The sequence below is a fragment of the Brachionichthys hirsutus genome, chromosome 24 (genome assembly GCF_040956055.1).
Source record: "Brachionichthys hirsutus isolate HB-005 chromosome 24, CSIRO-AGI_Bhir_v1, whole genome shotgun sequence".
Classification (NCBI taxonomy): Eukaryota; Metazoa; Chordata; class Actinopteri; order Lophiiformes; family Brachionichthyidae; genus Brachionichthys; species Brachionichthys hirsutus.
The window spans coordinates 6,837-30,912 of NC_090920.1; the positions used below are offsets into that span (position 1 = coordinate 6,837).

The following is a 24,076-nucleotide window of genomic DNA, read 5'->3' on the forward strand; positions in this document are numbered from 1 at the left end:
TATTTATTTTATTAATAGTGTTATTAATTATTTCCTGACTTTTGTTCTGTGAAGAAAGGGTTATTTGGTTATGTGGGGTTGTCTGGGAAACAATAAATGTTTAGGCACCCCTGCGATCGTCACACATTTCCTGTACAAACTGACCCCCCCCCCCCCCCCCCCATCAGAGAAGGGAAAAGTGACGAAACAAATCCCACGTAAAGGTCATGCAAAGTGCGCCTGCGCGCTTTCAGTTTCGTCACTTCCTGTCCGTGTTTTGCGGAAGCTAGTAGCCCTACTAGCAACTTGATAGGTAAGAACGAGGTGAAGAGTCAGACTCTTTTTTTGTTATAAACCCATCAGCAAATGTGTAGTTTCATGTTTTTAAAGAGTAGTTGGACGTTTTTGACGCAGTTTGTCGAGCATGTCGCGTAAATTGATCGAGATTTGGGGGATAAACATCGCTGTCTGAAAAAGTGTCAAAGTATCACCGCTAGCAGCTATGCTAACTGTTCTGCCTAGCAAGCTGTAAACGAGCTAAAAGCAGCTTTAAACCCATTTCCTATTAATTGTTCTGATTGATGTTGTTTTAATCCGATAGGTTGGAGCTAAATATAACGCGGACGACCCACAATGTCCAGCAGCGTAAGTTATTATTTATGTGTACCGTTGTTGCGTAAACTTGTTTTGCCACTGGAAGGTCCAGAAGTCTCTAGTTTTATTGATTCAAGAACATAATATAAAAGTATTTTGAGGCGAGCCACCAGATTCATGTCAGCTTTGCCAGACTAAATAAAAATAAGTAAATTGCTGCGCAGGTTGTGTTCCGAAACTGAAATCCTCGTGCCATCTATGCCTTTGGGTTTGTCTTGTGTTTTGCTTTTGGAATTCACCTTAAAATCTTTGAGCTGACTTTCTGTATGATGAGTAACTGAAACAAATGTCGAATCTAAGGTGCTTCTTGCTGTTAACGGATTCCCTTTGTGTGCAACTAGGTGCTGTGTTGTCGAGGCAGACTGGTCCTGTCACAAACCGCTGGTTGTCGAGCATTAGTTGCTCTTCGTACGAACAGAACAAGGAGCTTCTCTGCTGCGAGTTCAGACGAGCCTTACGTATCCATATCACCTCCTGACTCGGGTGAGTTTAGCCGCCACGTAATGGTAAATGTTGGTGTTTTCTGTAGGTAACAATCTGCTTTAAACCTGCATATGAACAGGACTTGAGATCACAAATAAAACAGACGTATGTTTTTGTTTTGCGGACTTCTGCAGGCCCCAGAACCGTGTGGCCTGATGAGAGCATGGGGCCATTCGGACCTCAGGACCAGCGCTTTCGGCTACCTGGTAACGTGGGGTTTGATTGCCACCTGGAAGGTCTGGGAGACCAGAAGGGGACCGCAGTCTCCAACACGATGCCTGATGTACTGACGACCCCAAGCAGAGCGGAGAGACAGCAGTTCATCCTGGCCCAATTTATTCACGAGTTTCACGTAAGTGTTTCGGTCGGTTTTCCTTTTGTTTTTATTAGCCCCAGTTGGGGACGCGACCCGGATATTTGTGTTTTTTGTGGGATTTATTAACATTAAAATGACACATGGGTGAGAACGGGGAGTAAAAACAGATTGAGTGAACAGTTATTAGAAAGATTACAACAAACTGTGTGTTTTGTGTTCACCAGGGAAAACTTGGTCCGATATCCACAAGAGTCCACAAAGCTGAACAGTATTTTAACCAGACGGCCACCGACTGCTCCGTGAAGTCCTGTCCCGAGCTCTTGAAGAAATGTGAGGAGGTTATTGGTTGTTAATCATCATAAAGTTGCATCATCTGCTGGTAGTCGTCACTATCGAAACGGCTCGTGTGCGTGTGCGTGTCAGATCTGGAGCTGCTGTTCCCGTCGGCGCCCAACACTCCCATCACGGTTGTGACGGTCACACAGTCGCACAGCTTGTGTGAGGAGGCGACAGAGCAGGACAGAGACCAGCTGCTTCACAGAGTGCGTTGTCATTACATCGCTCTCATCATAAATTTGGATTTGGGATCTAACAACTGCTTCTTTTTCCCTCCTCCCTGCAGTTTGTGAGCGGTGCAAAGGAAATGTGCTTCTCCCTTTGGACCGCAGGCTACTGGGCAGACTTCATTGACCCCACAACGGGGGCAGCTGTGAGTTCTCCTTAGTACAAAGATGTGATGTGACTTTATTCCAGTCCTTTACGTCACCGTCATCTCACCTTCGCCAACAGTTCTTTGCATCGGGTCAAAGCTCGTTGCGAACGGAGGAGGAGCTGAGGCATTTGGGCTTCCTCATCGAAGCGTCGGGCTCCTGCACGGTCATTCGCCCCATCCTGAGAGGAACACCTTTGTTTGTGGGGAGCGTTTTCACCAATGCGCCTGCTCACAGTGCTGCTATCGCACGACTACGTGGACTTGATGAGGAAGAATAGGCTGCTTATTTAATATGCCACAGCTTTAAATCTGAATGCGGAGCTCTGAACTGGATTTATGGAAGCTTCGGCACAGAGTGTGTTTTACTGTAAACGGACCGAGACTCTAATCTGGATTCTGTGCCTGATTGAAAACATACTCGTCCTGCACGACATCCAGGCAGAAAAGCACTCAGTGGGTTCTGACTACAAGTCAAAGGAATATATGTTGCTTGAAAGGATAGTATAGCACTCCAGAGTGTTATATTATTCACTCCAGAGAAACCAGAGCCTGAATAGGAAGCGTAAATGTTCAGGCAGCTGATGTGGAGAGTCAGAGTGGAAACGTTGCATTCTAGCGGGATCAAAATCAGGCCTGTACTACGAATCAATGTACCCGGGGTGTCGTCCCATCGTCTGGCTGATGTCAGATGAAGGTCACTATGAACGGTCCACAGGTTGCAGATCGTGTCTTGTACGTAATACAATATAATATAGCACACAAAAGCACACATGGAAATGACCGTTCCCTCGACCGCAGGAGCAGTTGGTTTGGCTGCCAAAGTCCAGGATGATCTCTGACTGACAATCTCATTTTTAGGAGATGTGATTGGTCGGTTGATTTTACGTTATCAAATATTTAACAATGATTTTATATCTTAAAAAAAGAGAGACCCAAAGTAACCACGCCAACTCTAAATGCTGCTTTGTAGTGCAGGCCTCAGGTCACAGAAGTGCAGTATTGTCTTACTGTATGACCTGTGACGGCGGTGAAGGACAGAATATGTGGAAAACATAAAGTAACATCTCCTCAGGCTGAGTCGATGCTACATTGGCCGCGGCGTCTATTAGAAATGATCGTGAGTGTCTCCCGTGTTTTCAAAGGACGAACACGTTTACCGGTAGTTTTCATTTTCCACTCCCCCTTTTCAACAATCCAGGCTGCGTATTCGACACAAAAGTAGTCTAGCAAAATGCAAATAACTTATTATACTGTACAAATGATTCTTCTTTAATCTGCTGAAACATGGCACCTTACAAAAATGGACAAAACACATTCTCAAAAGTTAGTCATAGAGTAAAAGTAAACTTATTGACTCGTTTAAAACTTGCAAAACCTCAAAAAATAACATGCTTGAACTCGACCTTACATTAATACTGACGTCTCGTATAAATAGGTTACGAAAAATGTCTGACTGGAAGAAATAAAACTAATTTAAATGCGTTTTACTTGCGTGCCGCTGCCCTCTGGGCAGATGGGATTCGTTTGAGCAGGAATGCTCCCACCTTTAGAGAATCTTGCAGTTTTGCAGGCTGTTTCTGACGTAATCTAATGATTCAGGACGGATGTAAAGGCGGCAATGGAGGCGACGCAGCTCGCCGTCGTGGGGAGGATCCTCCTGCTCAGACTGACCAGAGGGGAGGTGGAGGAGAAAACGGCGGCGCTCTCATTTTTGGGTACCAACATGTTGCAGATGTTACCCTCGCAGCAGGAAGAGCACACCTGACGGGTGAGATTTGAACATGAGTATCCAGCTGTGGGGGGAGTATTCGCTTTCATCCAGATGTTCCACACACCTGATAGCTATTATCAGCAACATCAGTGCATCCAGTGTGCAGGCAGCTCTCCAGGGACACGCACCGCTTGGTCACAGACACGCTGTCTCCGTGGTTGTCCATCATGTGGAGCGTGTGACAGTATCTGGCATCTCGGAAACAAAACATTTACGGGTTATTTTCCCACAGTCTGCTTATCACAGAAAAACTTCTGTTTTATTCTCCATTATAATCACTGAATGTAAACATGTGTTCTTTATGGAGTTTATATTAGTCGATTTGGTCAAGTCAAGGCTAATGTACCTTTTGGGCAGTAGACATCCGGTGCCCAGCGATTACAATCGTAGTTATCTGCAGCGTCTTGACATGTGAAGCACTTGAAGCCCCCAGGATGGGGCGTAGCTGTGGAGGACAGGCAGGCGCGTTACACTGTCCTGGGATAGGACGGTCTGGATCTCTGATTGGTCCACTGTCAGACTCAGTCCCGCCTCCTCTGCTGCGCACACGTACTCGATCAGCTCATCAGTTTAGCAGCTGTTTGCTATTCTGTTTGCACTTTTGGTTTTTCTTCATCTTTATGTGAATTTTCTGAACTTCGTTACGCGTTTTTGCAGAACTTTATCCCGTGCGCTGACGTCATTGCGTGCATGTAAAACAGGTTTACGCAACAGCCCTGCCTGCTGGTCGTAATTATCGTCGCGCATAAAACGGTGGATTAGTCTTTCCATTGGTCTGTGGGTATTTTTTTTCAATGTCTTTATTTAAATTAAATCAAACAATATAATAATATTAATGTATTTTGTTTGTAGTTTAATGACAATAAATTGTGTTTAATTGAGTTGGGATGTAAATGATGCTGAAATCTAATGTCAAATATTTTAAGCCTTTTCCACAGTTGTCTTTTGTTTACTGAAGAAGTTATGGCTGACTTCAACCCTAACAGAAGGCTGCTTACAACAAGCAGGTAGAAACTCACTCTTGGTTAAGCCTAATTATTGTTTTCATGTGATTTAATCTAAAATTTTAACCACGGGATCACTACAGCCATAATGCAAATGGTTGAAATGGTAATAAAATCTTATGATCCTACTTGAGGGATGCAGCTGGATGATGTCCGTGATGGTGAAGTCCCGTGATTGGACAGTTTTCAGCCAATCGGCGATGTTGGTCATGAGCAGGACCGAGGCCAATGTCGGCCAGGCCTCCATCATTCCCTCTGTGTCGTCATGCACTTTTGGGTTTGAGCCTGAAAACACTGTGGGGCAGAAAATAACGCATGAGGGTCAGAACAAGCCCTGAAGCCAATACGGTATATGTAAGTAAGTATGAGCGCATATAGCGGGAAATGAAAGAGTATAATAGTAACTGAAGGCAGATCCTTGATAGATTTACATATTTTTACATTCAGAGGACAGTTACTGATTTTGTAGTCTTTAAACGACCTTGATTTAATATGCCTGTAAAAACCGACGTGATGGATATTTGCATAATATTTGCTGGACAGTGTAAAAGCGATCAGCTGTGTGTAGCGCTTCTATTCCAAGCATCCGTCCTTAGATTTGAGTTATTGTTCGAAGATATCGATTAGAACTTGACACTTCTGACATTAACATGAGTTATGGTTCAATTATAGGCTCCTTTTGCCCTCTGGGATTTAAGCCATTAGCCGTTGCTTGCCAAATGGTGTTGTCCCCCCCCCCTTTCTTTCATGAGGTAAGAAAGCACAGTCAGCATGCCTATTGTCTTTTACTGGCTTCAAACTGGATATTGCAGCAGAGGGAATATCCCCCTTTAGACCTTCTTTCCTTCCAAGTCACTTCCTTAACTAAATAGATTCACTGCCCCATTAATAAACTGTCCATTGTTAACCATTTGGAGAAGGAAATTAAAACTAGACTCAAAGACCGCTTGACTATTGAGCCATGAAGGTCCAGACAGCTAGCATTAGAGCTGAGCTTCTTTGGAGGTGGAGATAATGGGAAATCTCTTTGACATGACAGATTATACTATATAATAATAGTGTCGGATGTATCAGCAGATGAATTAAGACGCAAGGGTGTGACGGTCGAGAAACGCTGCTCTTTGCTTCACTAGGATGTCGGTCAGTGAATTAAAGACCACATGACCTGGTTTTCCTGCTGAGATGAGGTCAGTAGACATGTGTAAGATCAGCCATGAGTTCATATGCCTCTGTTTTATGCTTTGTCCTCGGCCATCGAGACGGATGTCCAGTTGTAAATGCTTGTTTATTTAGCATTACGCATGCCCCAATAAAAGGGATCCCCGCCGCAGGCAGGATATCCACACGGTAGTCCTTCTAATTTTCATCATTAATCAGTATCCAGATCCAGCTCTGGTGCGTGCTAGATATTATGGGGGTGCCACCATGTGATGTAGCATGTAGAAAGTTAATTTGATCCATGACATCTGGAGAAAACTCGAACGAAAAAGCACATTTAAGACATTTTGGCTGACAGACAACATGATTGAACTCTAAAAGCCCTCCTGGTGGTGTTGGTCTAGAATAGTCTAGAATTTGTCAAACAGCTTCTAAAATATATTTGAGGACCATTTTCAGACAATCCATTGGATTTAGGAAACGTGTGATGTGCGCCCCCCATGTTCCCCTATTTAGCGCTCCAAGTCGAATCGAATCGTAATGATTTGCTGCACCCTGAAAGGAAAACCTCGGAGGCTTAGCGCTCCAACTTTGAGCCGCCTGTCAGATGCCAGGAGTAAAAATTTGTGTCTGAGTCTGAGAGAGTGGAGATTAGGTACAATGGCTCCCTGTTACAACTGGAGTGGGATGTAGAGGGTTTTTATGACTCAGGGGGGGGGGGGGTGTTCAATCAGCACCGACCAACTCCTCCGGGTCCCAGTTAAAAGGTCACGCCGGGCTGAAAGAATCTGAACGAGAGCTGCTTCTAAATCTTTCTGTCTCCCCTGACAACCGGGGATCAAAGTGTGATCAAAGATTGTGGATATGAGAGTTTATGGGATGTGTGGCTTCTCGCTAACGGAGATATTGTCGATTTACTGCGTGGACACATTCGCCGGATCGTGACCTCGCTGTCACGATCATACCCGAAACGTAGTTATTACCTGTTATTTCAGGCACGGAGGCGTTGCAGTCATTCAAACAAAACTATCACCTTTTCTTCTGTGTTATTTTATGTTTAATTATATATATATATATTGCCAGAGATCTGCCATAAATCAGTCGACAGACGCTCTGTGGAATCTCCGACCGTGCCTTCAAGCACAGTCGGAGACTCCACAAATGAAAGTACGGGCCAACATGAATTTATGTTGACAGCTTCTAACCTGAACGTGTGCACAGGTTTTTAACGACTCGACAGCACCAAGATGTTCGAATTGCTGATGGACCCGAAAGAGAAGCTGTTTGGACCAGAATGCAAGCAGCGCCAGCTTGGTTGGATCCCACCATCAAAACCCGGGAAAAAAACCCTAAATCCGAACTTCTGGGACCCTTAGATGAGGTAATTGCACCATGTTGGTCATGTGTGTCAAATAAAAGAGATTTAGGCGCTTGCCTTTGAAGTCCAGCTGTCCAGCAGCTCCCTTCTATCAGCCAGACACATGCGGCAGGAGCTTAACTCCTAACAGTGCTCGTGTTTTTCATCTGGAGATACACGACTCCAGCAAAGAAACGGAATTCTTTTTGCCTCGATCCGTTCGGCTCTCCATTTAGTGACTGATGGACCAAAGCACTACCGGTAACCCTATTTAATTGGGCGAATGCTTCAGGTGTTTAAGTTCAGTCTGCTTTTTCTCTCTGGGCTTATACTTGAGTGGCTGCATGGATTTTTTTTATGAGCTCCCCCCGCTGGAGCTGGAATCTCATGGAATTCCTGACATCTCCTTTTTATGCACGTGAAAACAGACCAGCAGAAAAGAGAAGCCTGTCTGGCACAGGCATTACTATTATTGTACTTTAATTAGAGATTAATACAGTTATATCTACATGCGGATAACATCTATTATTACTGTTGTTGTTATTACATGTACCGTTATATTCTAATGTCACAAACATATCTGACTCTAAATAACTTCATGCATGTAAATGTGAGCTGTAATTAACCTACAGTTTATCATTACTACGCTTCAAACCTCAGCCTCTGCACATTAATTAAACCCGCATGAATAATTAAGAAGCGGAGCTGCAATAAAAAAAAACGCTACCGAGGATATTCGCAAATTAAAAGCCACGGTCGGTTCTCCTTTGAATTAATCGCAGACTACGTCTTATTTAATCTACTTAAATGTACTATAATTTACTTTCTTGCAAAAAGACTTTATAAATACAACTTACGGGGTTTTCTTTTTCCGATCAGCCCGCAGGAGACTTCAGCCCGGACTGTCCGTAGGATGGGAATAAAAGCGTACAAGTCAGTGGCGCTCGGTGAAAACCGGAGGGAGGAGGGAGGAGGGTATCGTTACGTCACTCGTACGTCACTACCACTCACATCAGCACGGCCGACGAGCGATGGTTTCATTTATCCATTAAATCAGTGGCTCCCATCTGGTGATTTGCTTAAAGCAGGAGTGGAATTTAATCACATACTAAGAATATTTCTGTATTTGTAATTATTTATTTGAGTTTCTATGGAGCTTTACGTTACTGACAAAAACATGCTCTATAACATGAAATGTACAAGCCTGACTCCTAAAAGGTCAGGATGCCGTGTAAAACATTAAAAAAACGATGTTTTTGATTTATATTACATATTTACTAAATTACTATTCAAACTGATCAACCTTGTTTTTGATATTCACTCATTCCGAGGTTGATGCTGCATCACACTCCAAATCTGTCATTTCTTTTACTAACGCTTACTGTGATTCTATAGGAATGAGTAAACATGTTTTCTTTTAGGTGTTATAATCCATGTCATTGACTTCCTGTCAACAGGAATGTGGAAAAAAAGAAAGAAACTGACCATCTTTCTTGATTTGGAGAGCTGATTGGAGTAAGGATTCTAAAAAGGTCTTGATATTCCAAAAAACAACACATTTCCTGTTGTAGCTGTCTGCTAAAGCTGAGCTGGACTACCTTCACTGCTTTACCGTTAAAGGATAAATAGTAAGATTAGATTCCACAATGTATATCGAATGCACGTTTAACTGACATGTGCTTAATTAGGACTAAGATCAGCATCTCGTATGTAAAGTGAAGGCTTCAGGGCTGTGGATCAAAAGAGATCAAAGATCTCTGCTCTATAATGAGTATTCATTATTTCTGCAGGCAAATGAGAGAAAGACCTTCCAAAACCGTGCATGCCCCATAAACCCCTTTTGCTGCTTCACATTCCTTGAGTGAAACACATATGCATGCTGTAAGGACGGTCACGCATGCATCAGTTACACGCAGCAGCCCTCTTGACCTGTCTGGATACGGGATCCCAGACAGGAAAGCAAGGAATAAGAGCCTTAAGGCCCTTTTCAAACGCAAGAATTGAAACAGCATATGCACAGATGTGCCCTGATATCTGGACAGATGTTAGGTCTGTCATGGTAAAAGCTTTCAGCGGCACCTCAAGAACATTGAACCGGATCAAATTCCCAAAAAATGTGCCGCAGAAGACATATGGGACCAGTCAAAATATTTGTGTTTGTTTTCAAAAGAAGGGATGAGGGGAGCAATGACAGGTCTGCTGGTTTAGTTCATGCGTGACCTGGGAGGCTGAAACCATTGTTGAGCTTGGGGTGTTTGTTGGCGAGAGGAGGGGGTTTGTGGGTTCGAGAGCAAAGCGCCGTGTTTTGTCTCACAGGGGTGTCTGTAAGTTGCTAGACAGCGTCACCAGTTGACAAATTCTTGGCAATATGAATGAAAAATGGTTTGCCATTACTTGAGCTGTCGGTCTTTGAGGCTTTTCCAATGTAACATGCTTTATTTATAGAAATGTATTTATTGAGCAATAATATCATCTTTGTCTACAGCCTGAGTTTGATTTGGTCTGGGAATTTGATTAATACGCTGACAGTTCTACAAACAAACTGGGAGAGAGACACAAAGACAGGTTTTTCATTAACACCCCAATTATTTAGAGCAGTTTCTGTATTCAGGTAACTTTTTGGTTCCCATTTAAGCCATGTCCTCTAATAGTGCATTACCACTCTGAGCCACACGCCGGTTGGGGGCGCTAATGAGTAAATGTTTTAGTAAAAAACCTCAGAGGAAGTAGTACACAAACTTCCCGGAAGCATCGCCATCTTTTATATTTCGGAGGTGTACGCCGTGTTCGCGGTAGCTGTTTTTGAACAATTTAGCGAGTCTAACTTTGAAAACATTCACTACTCTGCTTTGGCCGAACATGGATAACGGAGATATTCAACAAACGATTCCGCAAAGCACTAATTCGCCTCAACCAGCGAAACGCGGCACCGACTCCCCAGCCCCGGAGCCTGCGAACAAAGACGACTCGGGGCCGCAGCCGCCCCCCGCGGCCCAACGGGCGGACGGAGTCGCGGAAGGCGGCGGAGAGCTTCCAGCGGAGATGACTCTGGATTTGAGCCGTTTTCGGAAACCCGGGGAGAAGACGTTCACTCAGCGCTCGCGACTGTTTGTCGGGAACCTCCCGCTCGATATGCCGGAAGAAGAGTTCAGAAACATGTTTGCTAAATACGGGGAAATCAACGAGGTGTATATCAGCAGAGACCGGGGCTTCGGCTTCGTTCGCCTGGTGCGTGCTAAGTTTTTAGCGTGTTTATAGCTGATTTAAATGCAGAATAATATACACGTTTTAGTTTGTGAACGGGGGAAATGCCCCTCCCCCCCCCCTCGAGTCAGTCCTATATTTAAAAGCAGTCACTGGTCGCATGTTTTCATGACGCAGTGACGTAAATGAAAGCCGCCTTTGTGCGTCCTCATCCTCCAGGAAAGCCGGACGCTGGCAGAGATCGCTAAAGCTGAGCTGGACGGGACCTCTTTGAATAACCGACCCATCAGGATCCGCTTTGCTACACACGGTGCCGCTCTAACGGTGCGGAACCTGCTGCCTGCTGTAACAAATGAGCTGCTGGACCAGGTAAAGTGGATGAACGTGTCAGATGCCGATGACGTCCAACGGAGTGGCCATATTTAGAATCGCCTTCTTCCACCAGACGTTCTCTCAGTTCGGGCCCGTGGAACGGGCCATCGTGGTCACAGACGACCGAGGCCGACCCACCGGTCGAGGCATTGTGGAGTTTGCCAACAAAGCCTCTGCACGTAAAGCCCTGGAGTGCTGCAAGGAGGGCGCCCTGCTGCTGACCTCGTAAGAAGCACGGGGATGCGCGTGTGAAGGTTCCATGTCCCTGATTGTTCCAAGATCAATTCTTGGAAGAATGGGGAAATAAAGATGGTTCTTTAGTGAGTCTGTGCCGATGGACACTGACTCGTCTTGTTTAATCTCTAACCATCCTCTTCTTGTAAAATAAAGTTAGTAATTCATGATTGTACTCGTTTTCTTCAGCACACCTTGTCCGGCCATCGTGGAGCCTTCAGAACACTTGGATGAGGAGGACGGGCTGCCTGAAAAATTGCTCTCGAAGGTTCCTAGGTTCCATAAGTAAGTGTTTTGAGGAAATCCAAACTGCTCCTTGGGCCGTCTGACTTATTTTTGACTGTTGGCAAACCGCTGAATTTGTGTCGATGCTCCTTTTTCATCGCCGCCCAGGGAACGAGAACAGCCGCCGCACTTTGCTCAGCCGGGAACGTTTGAGTTTGAATACGCATCTCGCTGGAAAGCCCTCCATGAGATGGAGAAACAGCAGAAAGATCAGGTGAATAAGAACATCAGAGAGGCCAAAGAGAAGCTGGAGGCTGAGCTGGAGGCAGCCAAACATGAACATCAGCTCATGTTAATGAGGCAAGGTAAAGGTTCTGGGCTTCAGTGCCCTTATTTGGATCGTTGGTGTAGTTCCAGTGTGTGTTGAATTGTTGCTGCTTTATTTATAATTCTGTTCCTATCTCACATTTCTTTCCTTCCTCCTTTCTCCCAGACTTAATGAGACGTCAGGAGGAGCTGAGGAGACTGGAGGAGCTCCGCAACCAGGAGCTGCAGAGACGAAAGCAGATTGAGATGAGGTGTGTTGAGCGCTTTGCTGATTGCCAGCCCATAGTTGCTCCCCTGACATATTTTTGTTTGTCATGCGTGAAAGTGACTGATTGTTGGCATTGTCTGTAGGCACGAAGAGGAGAGGAGGAGGAGAGAGGAGGAGATGAAGAGACACAGAGAGCAGGAGGACCCGAGGCGCCATCCAGACGGCTTCAAAACGAACTACCTGGATAACGTGAGTCAAACGCACACCAAAGAGTTCACCAACAGTTCTTGTGCTAATGCTTCATGATTCTATGTACGCAAACTGTTTGATGGAGCTTCCCGTCGCCCGTTTGCTCCATCGACCTCTCCGGAAGCGCCCGGAGAATACCCAAACTATGACAAAAACCGCGACTTATAATCCGGAAAATACGGTACATGGAGCTTCCCGTCGCCCGTTTGCTCCATCGACCTCTCCGGAAGCACCCGGAGAATACCCAAACTATGACAAAAACCGCGACTTATAATCCGGAAAATACGGTACATGGAGCTTCCCGTCGCCCGTTTGCTCCATCGACCTCTCTGGAAGCACCCGGAGAATACCCAAACTACGACGCTGCTTTAATATCGATTTCACTCGGGACAGTTTCCCGTCAGCTTTCGGTGACGTCTATGGAGGTAAAGGGTTCTGCCCATCAATTAACTGTAGTGACTTTCCTGTGTATTGATCGTTGGTTCAGGTTGGCATGGTAACAGTACTCTGGTTTATTGTGTTGACTACACATAGAACAGGAAAGAAATGCTCAGTCACTAGAAGTATTGTTGTGTTTTTTCATGATGTAATCTAAGTTAGAAAGTTAGCGGCTGAGCTTTTCACAATTCCCTCTCTACAATCCTCAGATGTTATCACTTCTCTCTATCAGTTACATTTTCTTATGCCAGCTGAGGCTTGCGTTGACGTTCAGTCCTGCTGACTTGTGAGTGGAGTTTCTCTGGCTGCAAATCTTTAAAGGGTCTCCGTTCTTTCTTGGAAACAGTTATTATTTAATTCACTTTATCTCATCTTCCATCTTCTCTTGCAACACACGATCAAGTGTTTGCCACCACAAGGACATCCATTTCTGTTCCGTTGATTTCATTAGGGTTAGCACACTTCTATAGATTGTTGTGTCTGACCTCCTGCTTCCTCAGTCACAACTTATAATCCTTCTGTTTCCTAAAGACACTTGTCCTGTTGTTATATTGCGCTGTTCTGTATTGATACACCGTCGGAAACATCCTTGACGGTCTGACCTCTGAATTAACATGGAGACTCTTAATTTACATTTCATTAAAGGTATGTTTCAGGAGAAAGAATATGGAAAAATTATAGGGAAATTAGTCTTTTTATTATTACCGCTTTACTGTTAGTCAGGGCGCTCTCTGCTGCCATCTAGTGTTTCAATTATTTCTTAACACAGTTGCTTCATAAAAGCTGTAATAGTATTCAAAACTCGAAACAGCCAGGAAGGGATGCATGATGAGAGTCAACATGGGGTTCTTTCCTGCTGGGGCGGTCGTGTGATTGGTTGAAACGCACGCAGAAGACGTTTGACATTACTTAATTTTGTTCTTTTTTAACTCCATATGAAATAAGGCAGCCTGAGGCCCATTTTATGTTCCCACTTTCTGTTTACGGAGCTAAAGTATATGACGAACGCAGGCTAGCAGAAGTGTGGAAAGTATTTTTGCCACGCAATTCCATCACTAAATGATAATTTCCACGAGATCAACGGCCAATGTTTTGCAGCAGTCACCAGCTTTGTGTGGAAATCAGTGTTTCAACTGAAGAGTTACTGTTTAGCCGAGTTTTGTGCTTCACTTCTTGCAGAGAGAACAGGAAGTGAGAGGGGGTGAGCTCGGCCCGCGTGGAGCCATTAATATGGGAGGTACGGGCACGATGTACAAAGACTAATGTAATGCAGAACCTGACGATGATGTGATCCATGCATTAATATCATTTATTAACGTACTGCATGTTAAATAGGGTTTCATCTAAAGTGGAATTACTTTGAAGGAATGCCAGAAGGAATAAAATGGCAAAACCACGTGTTGAAACTAACGCCATATCCAGTGAACCTGGTGGGATGGTTTTATCTCGTAGTTTAGAAATCCTGGGTCCTTGAGCTAGCATCCTGTTACAAGAGAGTTGAGAGTTTAGTTAATCATTAAACAATAATTAAAGGCCACGGCACCTTTTAAGAACCTCTGAAGCCGAGTAAAGTTAAGATCTGCGATCGGGATGGGGGGATAGGGTTAGCGTAGGTTTTTTGTTGTCGCGTATATTTTGGGCTCTTCAAAGGAGGAGCCGGGTGGGAATGTTCGTTAGCTTCCAACTGAAAGCCAGCGCTAACGTCTAAAGAGGCGGCTGACGTTAGCGCCAGCGTCCAAACCAATGCTCCGCTGTTCTGCGCGTAGATGGCTTTAACCGGGCCTCTCCGGGGCCCAGTGGTAACCAGGGTCGTACGATGGCCGTGAGTGGACGGGGAGGAGCCATTGGCCCCGAGGGAACTACAAATATGGGCGCGCCATTGAAGTCAGAGAACGGAGCCATGGTAACGTATCAGTAAAAATGAGTTGCTCTGATATCGACCGTTGAAGGATGTGAAGGTGCGTTTGATAAACTGGAGATCTAATCGTCTTATTCCTCTCTCTCCTTCTGTCTGCCGGGGCCGACCTTTCACTCCCGGACTGAACCCCCGACGAACTCTAAAAAACCTCACCGTATTCAAAACATCCTGTTCCCGTAACGCCTATTCTCACGATTCCACAGCGAAACGATAGATTACCACAGGGTGGATCGGGGGGGGGGCGGACAGATGCCGAGTCCACAAAGCAGCAGCAGCAGCAGCAACAACAACAACAACAACAGCAACAACAGTCACCGATGGGCTCACAAGCTGGACCTGCAGCAGGATTTGGCCGAGGGAATCCGTTAGGGGGCCTCCTTGATGGGCCAAATAGCAAGCGGCGCAGATACTAGCGTCACTGGTCACAGAGGGGAAGCTCTTGTCAATCACAACTGCCCCGTCCCGTTGATGTAGCTTTCCGTTCACCCCCGACCCATTTATCTTTAAACATTTGTAATCCATTATAGTCTCCTTTTTTCACAGCTTTGTTTTCCCGTGTCTTCTGGAATTGTTGGTTTATCTTATGGTCCAGAGTAGGAATGCGTAGGAGGTCTACGTTCAGGCGGTGTTCCTTGTCTGATGCTCAGTGTTCCTACAGCTTTATTGTATTCTGTACTTGAAGGATATAAGTACAAGTAATAAAAACATTTTGGGGATGATGTATCTTTGTCTTTTCACCAGGATTGTATAATGTTCTTCAGGACAAACATATGAACATTGCTGCCCTCTAGCTAAGACCGTTTTGAAGATGGAGCTAATTGGGTCATACCTCGGTGGAGCTACGCTGAACAAAAGTCTGAATATTGGCCTCTGCTTCCATCTAGTGGCCAGTCTTTATACACCCTCGGCGGAATAGAATAGAAATAGAACAAAGCCTTAATCGTCATTGCACGGTAAGTCCACAGTGAGACAGCATGTACCCTCCTACTACTACTGTACTTTCTCCTTGTCCCGTGAGGCGTCGTCACAGCAACCCACCCTGTCCTTTGCATCGTCCTCCCCAGCACCTTTATTTGCTATCCTGTTCTTTGTCCAGATTACGGAAGACCTTTTGGCTCTCTTGCTGGACTTTGGTGACCGCCGTCCTGCTGATCAGGGCTACGTCAGGTCGGGGTTCCTGCAGGGGCAGCGTCCTCCACTCTTCTCCCTGGATGCCGCATGTTCTACCTCCAGGGGGCTCTGTAGGCTGTAGGCTGTAGTCAAGGTAATAACGAGGCTGATGACAGCCTCCTCTCCTCAGTTTGTGTTCACCCCCCCCCCCCCCCCCCCAGGACATTTTGGCGTACCACCGACGCAGCACTCACCGGTTGGCCCCAGGCCTCTACCTGGGGTACCTGAAGTCCTGGTCTCCCAGCAGACCCCCAACATGCTGTGTCACACCCGCATACGGGTACATAAAAAAGCTATATTATTAATTATATGTATTATAATAAAGGTCATCTAATCTAATATGTAATTTTGTGTCATTTTGGTTGGGGGTGTGCCGCAGGATTTTGTAAATGTAAAAAATGTGCCGCGGCTCAAAAAAGGTTGGGAAACACTTTTATTTTGAAACTTTCAGCGGAAGTTCCATCATTGTGATTGTGACTTCCGCTATTTAACGCCGGGCATTAGTGACGTCAGAAGAGCGTCTTGCACCGGACCGCACGGCCAGGTTTGGCATTTTCTAGCGTCGGAAGCGCTTAAAATGAGATAAGAGGAGTTAAAGGAGACCAAACGAATCCGGAGGCTTTGAAAAGGTAAAATGAGTTTCCCGATTTATGACATTTTGACCGATTCACGCGCAATATGCTATGCTAACGGTAGCTAGGCGCAGCTAGCTCGAGCAGCTTTTGTATTTTCTCCAAATTCCTTTTTTCTGTTCTGTTCTCACGCCGATCCTAAATACCGCTCGTTTTCTGTGAGTGTCCCTTTGTTTCATGTCACATAAGAAAGACCGATGTGAGAAAGTAATAAGGCCAAAAAAAAAAAGGAACTCCTGTTCGTCAAAGGACGATGAATTAACTTGTAGGAATGTTTATGGGATTCTGAGCCGCGAGAGAAATTAGACACCCTCAGGTGAGCTCTTTTGTTGAGCTGCACCCAGGTGTGGCTGGGGGGGGTAATGAAGTGCAGTTTAGCATCTAACCGGAAGTGCAATTACGAGACAAATATTCAGGTTAAAAAGGTTTTACACTTGTTACGTACACAGATTTGGTGTTGGGAAGATTCTACAATAATAATATACGGTGTCTTAATCCTCCTCCTCTGTTCAGAGATGGTTTCTCCGGAAATGGCTTCTTTAACTCCTCTTTAAGCGTGTGCGTGTGTGTGTGCGCGCGTGCGTGGAACAAACAACTTTCAGGTGACTTCAACCTTCCTCGGCTGGAGGCTCAGAACTCTTTTTGTTGTTGTTTTTGTCGTTAGATGTTGTTCTGTCTCTCTCACAGTCCTCAAAAATGCTGAGTTGACCTTTGACCCTGAAGGACAGCGATGGCAGGCGGCAGGGCTCGGGGGCGGCGACGGCGACGCGGCATCCAGCTCGGCCTTCGGCTGACGATGAGGCCGATGGCGGCGCGTCTGAAACGGGTTCGTTTTGATGGATGGAAAGTCCGTTTGAGGACTTCTGTTTCCACGCGGACCAGCTGAGCGAGGGAACTCGCTGCCTTTTTGTTGTCCTTCAGGAGTTTTGTCTCCGCCTGTGTCTCCTTGGAGCGTCTCCTCCGCAGCTTCCTCTCCTTCTCACTCTCTTGTCTCCTCTCCTCATGAGTCACCCTCTGCTCCCTCTCTCCTCTATCACACTGAATAATACGCAGTTGTATTCATTATTACTACATAGAGGTAGCACTTCTCTTTTCTTCATCTTGTTCTTCACACTTCTTTTTTCAAAATGTTTGTCGACTTCAGGGGCGGGACTTCCTGTTACCATGGTCCCCAGGAAGCGGAAAGCATCTCTCCGTCGGTGCAATGGCAGCGTCCCTCGTGGGGGCGAGTCAGACGTGGATGCGATGCTGGTGGAGCGACTTTCTGATACAGCGAGGCTTGGGTGTGTGATCTGTGACATCACATCCTGTCAGCACATGGGTTTTTTTTGCAGTGTATTTGCTGTTTTATTTTTTACAGTGTTGGATGTGAAACGTGAACCGGATGGATAGAAATATAAATGTACATTTTCTTCATATTGCCGGTCTGATCTGCTTGGACATGAGATTAAAGTATGTATATTTACATTCAGATTGTCTGTGATGTCATCGTTGGTGTTGAGAATTTGTTAATGACTGGTTATCAGCTGGTCGAGTTTATGCTGGCCTCACAGCCAGATGGTACTGGGTCCAAATCGCGTCTGCGTCGGGGTTCTCCCGTTTCCGCCCACCTCCAAAAACGTGCAATTTAGGGGAGTCGGTTACTCCAAATTGTCCGTGGTGTGTGAGTGCGTGCGTCGGTGTGTGCACGGGGGTGGGGGAATAGTTGGTAGCAATGTTGAAAAGTTCAAAGAGCCCCGGCTTCAAATCCCACTACGGGAATGGGATAGAGAGGGGGTAGCAGGGTAGACCCAGGGCCGCCTGGGCGGAGTGAAGTGGACCGGTCCAGTTCACTCCGCCCAGGCAAGGCCCTAGGCCTACCCTGCTACCCCCATTCTACCCCACTCCCCCAGCGGGACTCGAACCCGGGGCCTCCGACACGGTGGTTGGTAGCAATACCAACCACCCCACAGTGCGGGGGAGGAAACTCGAGGCGTTAACAGAGTCATGCTTGTCGGATGATGAGCTGCTATTCCAGACCGCAGCGTGTTGCACTGGAGCTGTGCTTTTTCCTTATGCGACATCGTACTGCGTTCTCGGTGGTGCAGTGGGTAGCACACTTGACTCCCGGCCAGAACCTCCTGGGTTCGAAACCAAGGGGTGCAGCGTGTAGTTTATTTTTTACAAGAATTTGAGGTTTGTTGTTTGGTAAAGTAAATGGGAAACGGCGCGTTCAATGACTCCACCGGGGTGATGTAAAGTTACGAGCGGCGCGCGAGGCTCATGTTTACAGCGAGACAAACCTGGAATTATGACGTCAAGCCCTGTCAGGACGAGTGATTGTGTACGGCGGTCACTTTCTCTGTCCACTAGGTGGCGTACGGGAACGCCCACAACATTGTAGAAACGCGTTGAACAGATTCTGCAATGCCTCTCACACCTAATAAATACAGAAACGGTCCCAATAACTGCTTTATTTTTCCCCCAATTGTTAAAAACGATAAAGTTTACAGTGTTCCAAAGGGGCAAACGGAGAGTTTGGCAGCAGCGGGTTGGAGAGATGCTCTAAGATGAGGTCGGTCTGACCGTTACCCGTCTACAGTCACCGCGTTCCACCTTATTCTCTGGTAAAAACTCGCCACCTTCCGCACATTTATTGATTATTGTACTCGGTGGCGCAGCCAAGCAGCTGAAATGTTATTAACCCCTAAAATAAAACGACTATAATTGGTGGAACTGCCAGAATTAAGATCGTTGTGAAATAACGTGCCGTGCAATACTGCTCTAAGGGAGGGGTGGCGGCACATCAAAGGGTACATTTCCACATGGGCTCATCCGTCCCCATCCGTCGGATGACCATCAGTATGGCGTTCATATAAAAGGCCTCGTAGGAATTCTTTGAACATTCATTGGGTCGTACCGTCTGGGAACGGGGAACGCCATCCTATCAGCAAACGGGGGGGATTCGGAGGCATCGACCCGCTGCGGCGCCAAGCTGAGACCAGGAGGGCGTCTGAAATCTCCCCCCGACATCAGGGTGGTACCGTCCACACGTCGGTGTTTATAGATAGCTCTAATATATTAATGTACAAAATATAGAATCTTAAAATATTTGATAAGGTTTGGCGTTCTGAAGTCAAAATACAAAACGGCCGAGATTAGAAAAAGTTCTTTGCTGACATCGTCTGTGTTTCGCGCCTGCGTGTGTGTGTGTGTGTACCGCGGTCGTAAGTACACGTTAAGGACAATCTTGTACATTATCCCTACTCGCTAGTACTTGCACATTAAAAACGATATTTTCAAACCAGCGCAGTCCCTCGGGAACAGCTGACGGTCCGGGGGGGTTAACTAAGCACTGTGGAGTCACTGCATGCAGTAGAAATATGGATTGTTGTTGTAAGTGTCCGTCTATGACGCATGACGTGTCACGTGACTGGGGCGACGCTGCAAGCCCCGGAACATGTATGGAACCGCGTATAAAGCCGGAAGAGTTCCGCCGGCGGGCGCGTGACGAACAGCTGGTCTCTGCAAACGCCGAGACAGGGACATGGTGCGCTAATAACCCGACGCCAAAGAAGAGCGCCAAACGATATTATTACGAGTTTGCACCCTTGGTATGCAGAGCGAGGTATGTCCGATACAATATGCTGTACCCTGCAATCTGACCGTTATTTTGAAACGAAGTATGCACTGACGAGTGGTTATGTTTTTTTTTTGATTATTTAGTTTCACGGTGTTTGAAGGTGCTTGAATAAAGTACGCAAAGCAACTACACCCGTTGGTGACTCTCTGCACTTATTTCGACGCCGGGGGCTGCAACAGTTGTCATATTTCGCGCGGCCGTCTGCGGCAACGCTAAAACCAGCGCAGTCCCTCGGGAACAGCTGACGGTCCGGGGGGGTTAACTAAGCACTGTGTACAGTAGAAATATGGATTATTGTAATATTTTGCGCGGTGTTGTTTTCTCCAACATGTGCCCTGCAGGGTACAAATCCGGGACCGGGGCCCTTCGGGGTAGAAATCCCATGACCACTTCGACTTACCAACCATAATCTGGACAATAATTACATCGCAGCAAGATTACAGACAGTTGGTTATACACAAATGAAGTACACGTGTTTGCAAGAATAAACTTTAATACACAGAGTATTGAACTGTACAGGCAATCCAAGGCTGGACGGGTTCTCAACAGCAAGAGGGGTCCACAGCAGGGCGGGTCATCCAAAGGCTGGACAGGTCGTCCACAGCTGTCCGTTACTGCAAGAACGATCTACAAAATCTGGACAACCATTCTGTGCTAGCAAGATTACAGACAGTTGATTATACACCAATGAAGTACAAGTGTTTGCAAGAATACACTTTAATACACAGAATACACAGAACTGCACGGATCCTCCAGGCTGGACGGGTGCTCCAAAGGCAGGAAGGATCCTCCAAGGCGTCAACTGTGGAAAAAAGTAATAACAGAGTCATCCTGGAAGTTTGTAACCATTAAATAAATATGCATTTATGTATTTTAATAATACACCAAGTCAAGCAAGTACAACGGCGTCACGACCTTCTGCGTGCCCGGAAAGTGACGCTACGGGCCCCCAAATCAACCCCCCCCCCCCACTAAATCTACCCACCGCGCAGTGCACCTTTCTGGGCATGGCTTTTAGCAGCGTGCCCCTGTCCGTTTTTTGAGGAAGGCTCCACTTTGCGAGGGAGAACCGGGACAAACGGCACATCAAACCGCATCAGCGAGTCGAGACGAATCCGATGATGGTGGTCATGTGTCGCTACGACCGGGCGCGGCCTCGTGACGTGCAAAAACCCGGAAGCGGCCTCAGGCTTTGGGCCTAAATTTCTCTCAGTTCACCCCTTGTGCAGAAAAGTCGTACTGGGGAAAACAGAACATCAAACAACATCAGCGGAACGAGACGAGTCCGATGGTGGTGGTCACGTGTCGCCACGACGCGGCACGGCCGCGCAAAAAACCGGAACTGGCGGCAGGCTTTGGGCCTAACTTTATCTTAGTTCACCCCGCGCTTTTAAAACGCGTACCGGGGAAAACAGCACATCAAACAGCAATTTTTTTAATTTTAGGTAAGGTAAGATTTAGTTTACTGATTTTGAATTTAAAGCTTCCTCGCTCACCGTCTGTTTTAAGCACTGCAGCCGCTCATGTCTCACCCGCTTGTCTGACGGCAGCGTCTTGCTGCCAGACCGCTCCTCCGGCCCTTGACCCTCCGGTGTTGCCAGCTTAGGCGCTGCCTTCGCATCAGGTGATGCTGTGAGGGGAGCCTCCGCTGCCTCCGCCGGTCCTGCGTTCTGAGGCCTGGACACAATAAATTTATAAGAATCCAAAGCTTCAAAAAAAAGAGCAGAGCTTTATGAGATTTTTAATATTTTCGGCGAATGTGCTGCTTTTTTTTTTTTTTTAATTTATTATTAAAACGCACCGAAACATTTACATACGGCCCATTGCTGATATGAATTTTATATTGCCTCGTGGGCAAAATATAATTACACGGCACGCCAGATTAGCTCACGGCCAAGACAAACACTTAATATTTTCTGGACGCTATTTTAATACAGTTAATTAAGCTACAAGTTCTCTTTCATGGCGCATCATAAAACGCGTCTTGCCTACACATGGGCCGCCATTAGCTGCGTAAAAACACACGTGTCTCTCGTCTTGAGTTGCAGAAATCGGTCTCTGTAAGAATAGTAGAACGTTAACTAAGGGTCCTTACCGGAAGACGACGGTTTTTTTTGTTCATCTTGACTTCAATGGAGATTCTGCCGATTGCTGATGCTGATCCGTCGTCTGCTCCTGCCGCTCTTCCCTCCACGACTGGACTGAGCGGAAATCCCCACCCACCTTTAAAACAGATAATCACCGGGCTGATTGGCTGAAAAGTATGACGCAGATACGCTACCCAGAATGCCCCCGTGGCATGCTGAATAGATAAAGTGTCTTGAATCTCGAAACCTGGAACAGGTGAGGCGGTGGTGTAGTGGTAATTGCCTGTGCCCCGCATCCCAGACGCCTCGTGTTCGAATCCGACTTGTGGCGCAATTTTGAAAATGGTTAGAGGGTTAGAGGGTTAGAGGGTTAGAGGGTTAGAGGGTTAGAGGGTTAGAGGGTTAGAGGGTTAGAGGGTTAGAGGGTTAGAGGGTTAGAGGGTTAGAGGGTTAGAGGGTTAGAGGGTTAGAGGGTTAGAGGGTTAGAGGGTTAGAGGGTTAGAGGGTTAGAGGGTTAGGGTGTTAGGGTTAGGGTGTTAGGGTGTTAGGGTTAGGGTGTTAGGGTGTTAGGGTTAGGGTGTTAGAGGGTTAGGGTTAGGGTTAGGGTTAGGGTTAGGGTTAGGGTTAGGGTTAGGGTTAGGGTTAGGGTTAGGGTTAGGGTTAGGGTTAGGGTTAGGGTTAGGGTTAGGGTTAGGGTTAGGGTTAGGGTTAGGGTTAGGGTTAGGGTTAGAGGGTTAGGGTTAGGGTTAGGGTTAGGGTTAGGGTTAGGGTTAGGGTTAGGGTTAGGGTTAGGGTTAGGGTTAGGGTTAGGGTTAGGGTTAGGGTTAGAGGGTTAGGGTTAGGGTTAGGGTTAGGGTTAGGGTTAGGGTTAGGGTTAGGGTTAGGGTTAGGGTTAGGGTTAGGGTTAGGGTTAGGGTTAGGGTTAGGGTTAGGGTTAGGGTTAGGGTTAGGGTTAGGGTTAGGGTTAGGGTTAGGGTTAGGGTTAGGGTTAGGGTTAGGGTTAGGGTTAGGGTTAGGGTTAGGGTTAGGGTTAGGGTTAGGGTTAGGGTTAGGGTTAGGGTTAGGGTTAGGGTTAGGGTTAGGGTTAGGGTTAGGGTTAGGGTTAGGGTTAGGGTTAGGGTTAGGGTTAGGGTTAGGGTTAGGGTTAGGGTTAGGGTTAGGGTTAGGGTTAGGGTTAGGGTTAGGGTTAGGGTTAGGGTTAGGGTTAGGGTTAGGGTTAGGGTTAGGGTTAGGGTTAGGGTTAGGGTTAGGGTTAGGGTTAGGGTTAGGGTTAGGGTTAGGGTTAGGGTTAGGGTTAGGTTAGGGTTAGGGTTAGGGTTAGGGTTAGGGTTAGGGTTAGGGTTAGGGTTAGGGTTAGGGTTAGGGTTAGGGTTAGGGTTAGGGTTAGGGTTAGGGTTAGGGTTAGGGTTAGGGTTAGGGTTGGGTTAGGGTTAGGGTTAGGGTTAGGGGTTAGGGTTAGGGTTAGGGTTAGGGTTAGGGTTAGGGTTAGGGTTAGGGTTAGGGTTAGGGTTAGGGTTAGGGTTGGGTTAGGGTTAGGGTTAGGGTTAGGGTTAGGGTTAGGGTTAGGGTTAGGGTTAGGGTTAGGGTTAGGGTTAGGGTTAGGGTTAGGGTTAGGGTTAGGGTTAGGGTTAGGGTTAGGGTTAGGGTTAGGGTTAGGGTTAGGGTTAGGGTTAGGTTAGGGTTAGGGTTAGGGGTTAGGGTTAGGGTTAGGGTTAGGGTTAGGGTTAGGGTTAGGGTTAGGGTTAGGGTTAGGGTTAGGGTTAGGGTTAGGGTTAGGGTTAGGGTTAGGGTTAGGGTTAGGGTTAGGGTTAGGGTTAGGGTTAGGGTTAGGGTTAGGGTTAGGGTTAGGGTTAGGGTTAGGGTTAGGGTTAGGGTTAGGGTTAGGGTTAGGGTTGAGTTAGGGTTAGGGTTAGGGTTAGGGTTAGGGGTTAGGGTTAGGGTTAGGGTTAGGGTTAG

General features: G+C 46.5%; 3 protein-coding genes and 2 long non-coding RNA genes across 8 annotated transcripts; 3 read left to right on the plus strand and 2 right to left on the minus strand.

The window, feature by feature from the left end:
- Nucleotides 1-250: 250 nt before the first annotated feature.
- On the plus strand, nucleotides 251-2,532 carry LOC137911941 (cobalamin trafficking protein CblD-like). The gene is made up of 8 exons (XM_068756282.1): nucleotides 251-292; nucleotides 581-624; nucleotides 975-1,116; nucleotides 1,251-1,468; nucleotides 1,657-1,762; nucleotides 1,856-1,974; nucleotides 2,055-2,141; nucleotides 2,222-2,532. The coding sequence occupies exons 2-8, from the start codon at nucleotides 613-615 to the stop codon at nucleotides 2,420-2,422; spliced, it is 885 nt and encodes a 294-aa protein (XP_068612383.1). The 5' UTR covers nucleotides 251-292; nucleotides 581-612; the 3' UTR covers nucleotides 2,423-2,532.
- Nucleotides 2,533-2,675: 143 nt separating this feature from the next.
- Nucleotides 2,676-5,169, minus strand: LOC137911942 (ly6/PLAUR domain-containing protein 6-like). The gene is made up of 4 exons (XM_068756283.1): nucleotides 5,049-5,169; nucleotides 4,262-4,360; nucleotides 3,980-4,110; nucleotides 2,676-3,905 (listed from the first exon to the last, which is right to left on the minus strand). The coding sequence occupies exons 1-4, from the start codon at nucleotides 5,167-5,169 to the stop codon at nucleotides 3,732-3,734; spliced, it is 525 nt and encodes a 174-aa protein (XP_068612384.1). The 3' UTR covers nucleotides 2,676-3,731.
- Nucleotides 5,170-10,293: 5,124 nt separating this feature from the next.
- LOC137911951 (paraspeckle component 1-like) lies at nucleotides 10,294-15,819 on the plus strand. The gene is made up of 10 exons (XM_068756292.1): nucleotides 10,294-10,662; nucleotides 10,858-11,007; nucleotides 11,084-11,235; nucleotides 11,434-11,529; nucleotides 11,638-11,834; nucleotides 11,963-12,047; nucleotides 12,148-12,253; nucleotides 13,871-13,928; nucleotides 14,458-14,594; nucleotides 14,813-15,819. Exons 1-10 carry the CDS (start codon nucleotides 10,294-10,296, stop codon nucleotides 15,020-15,022), a joined length of 1,560 nt encoding a protein of 519 aa, XP_068612393.1. The 3' UTR covers nucleotides 15,023-15,819.
- A 475-nt stretch (nucleotides 15,820-16,294) lies between these two features.
- LOC137912171 (uncharacterized) lies at nucleotides 16,295-17,882 on the plus strand. 2 transcript variants are annotated; one of them, XR_011106172.1, is made up of 3 exons: nucleotides 16,295-16,408; nucleotides 17,076-17,237; nucleotides 17,556-17,882. It is a non-coding gene; the product is annotated as an uncharacterized lncRNA (long non-coding RNA). The 2 variants fall into 2 exon arrangements; XR_011106173.1 differs by having other exon boundaries at nucleotides 16,300-16,408; nucleotides 17,099-17,237.
- A 2,913-nt stretch (nucleotides 17,883-20,795) lies between these two features.
- Nucleotides 20,796-22,227, minus strand: LOC137912182 (uncharacterized). Of its 3 annotated transcripts, none has more exons than XR_011106176.1 (3): nucleotides 22,129-22,227; nucleotides 21,566-21,710; nucleotides 20,796-20,835 (listed from the first exon to the last, which is right to left on the minus strand). It is a non-coding gene; the product is annotated as an uncharacterized lncRNA (long non-coding RNA). The 3 variants fall into 3 exon arrangements; XR_011106174.1 differs by having other exon boundaries at nucleotides 20,809-20,835; nucleotides 21,530-21,710; XR_011106175.1 differs by lacking the exon at nucleotides 20,796-20,835 and adding an exon at nucleotides 21,189-21,272 and having other exon boundaries at nucleotides 21,530-21,710.
- Nucleotides 22,228-24,076: the final 1,849 nt, after the last annotated feature.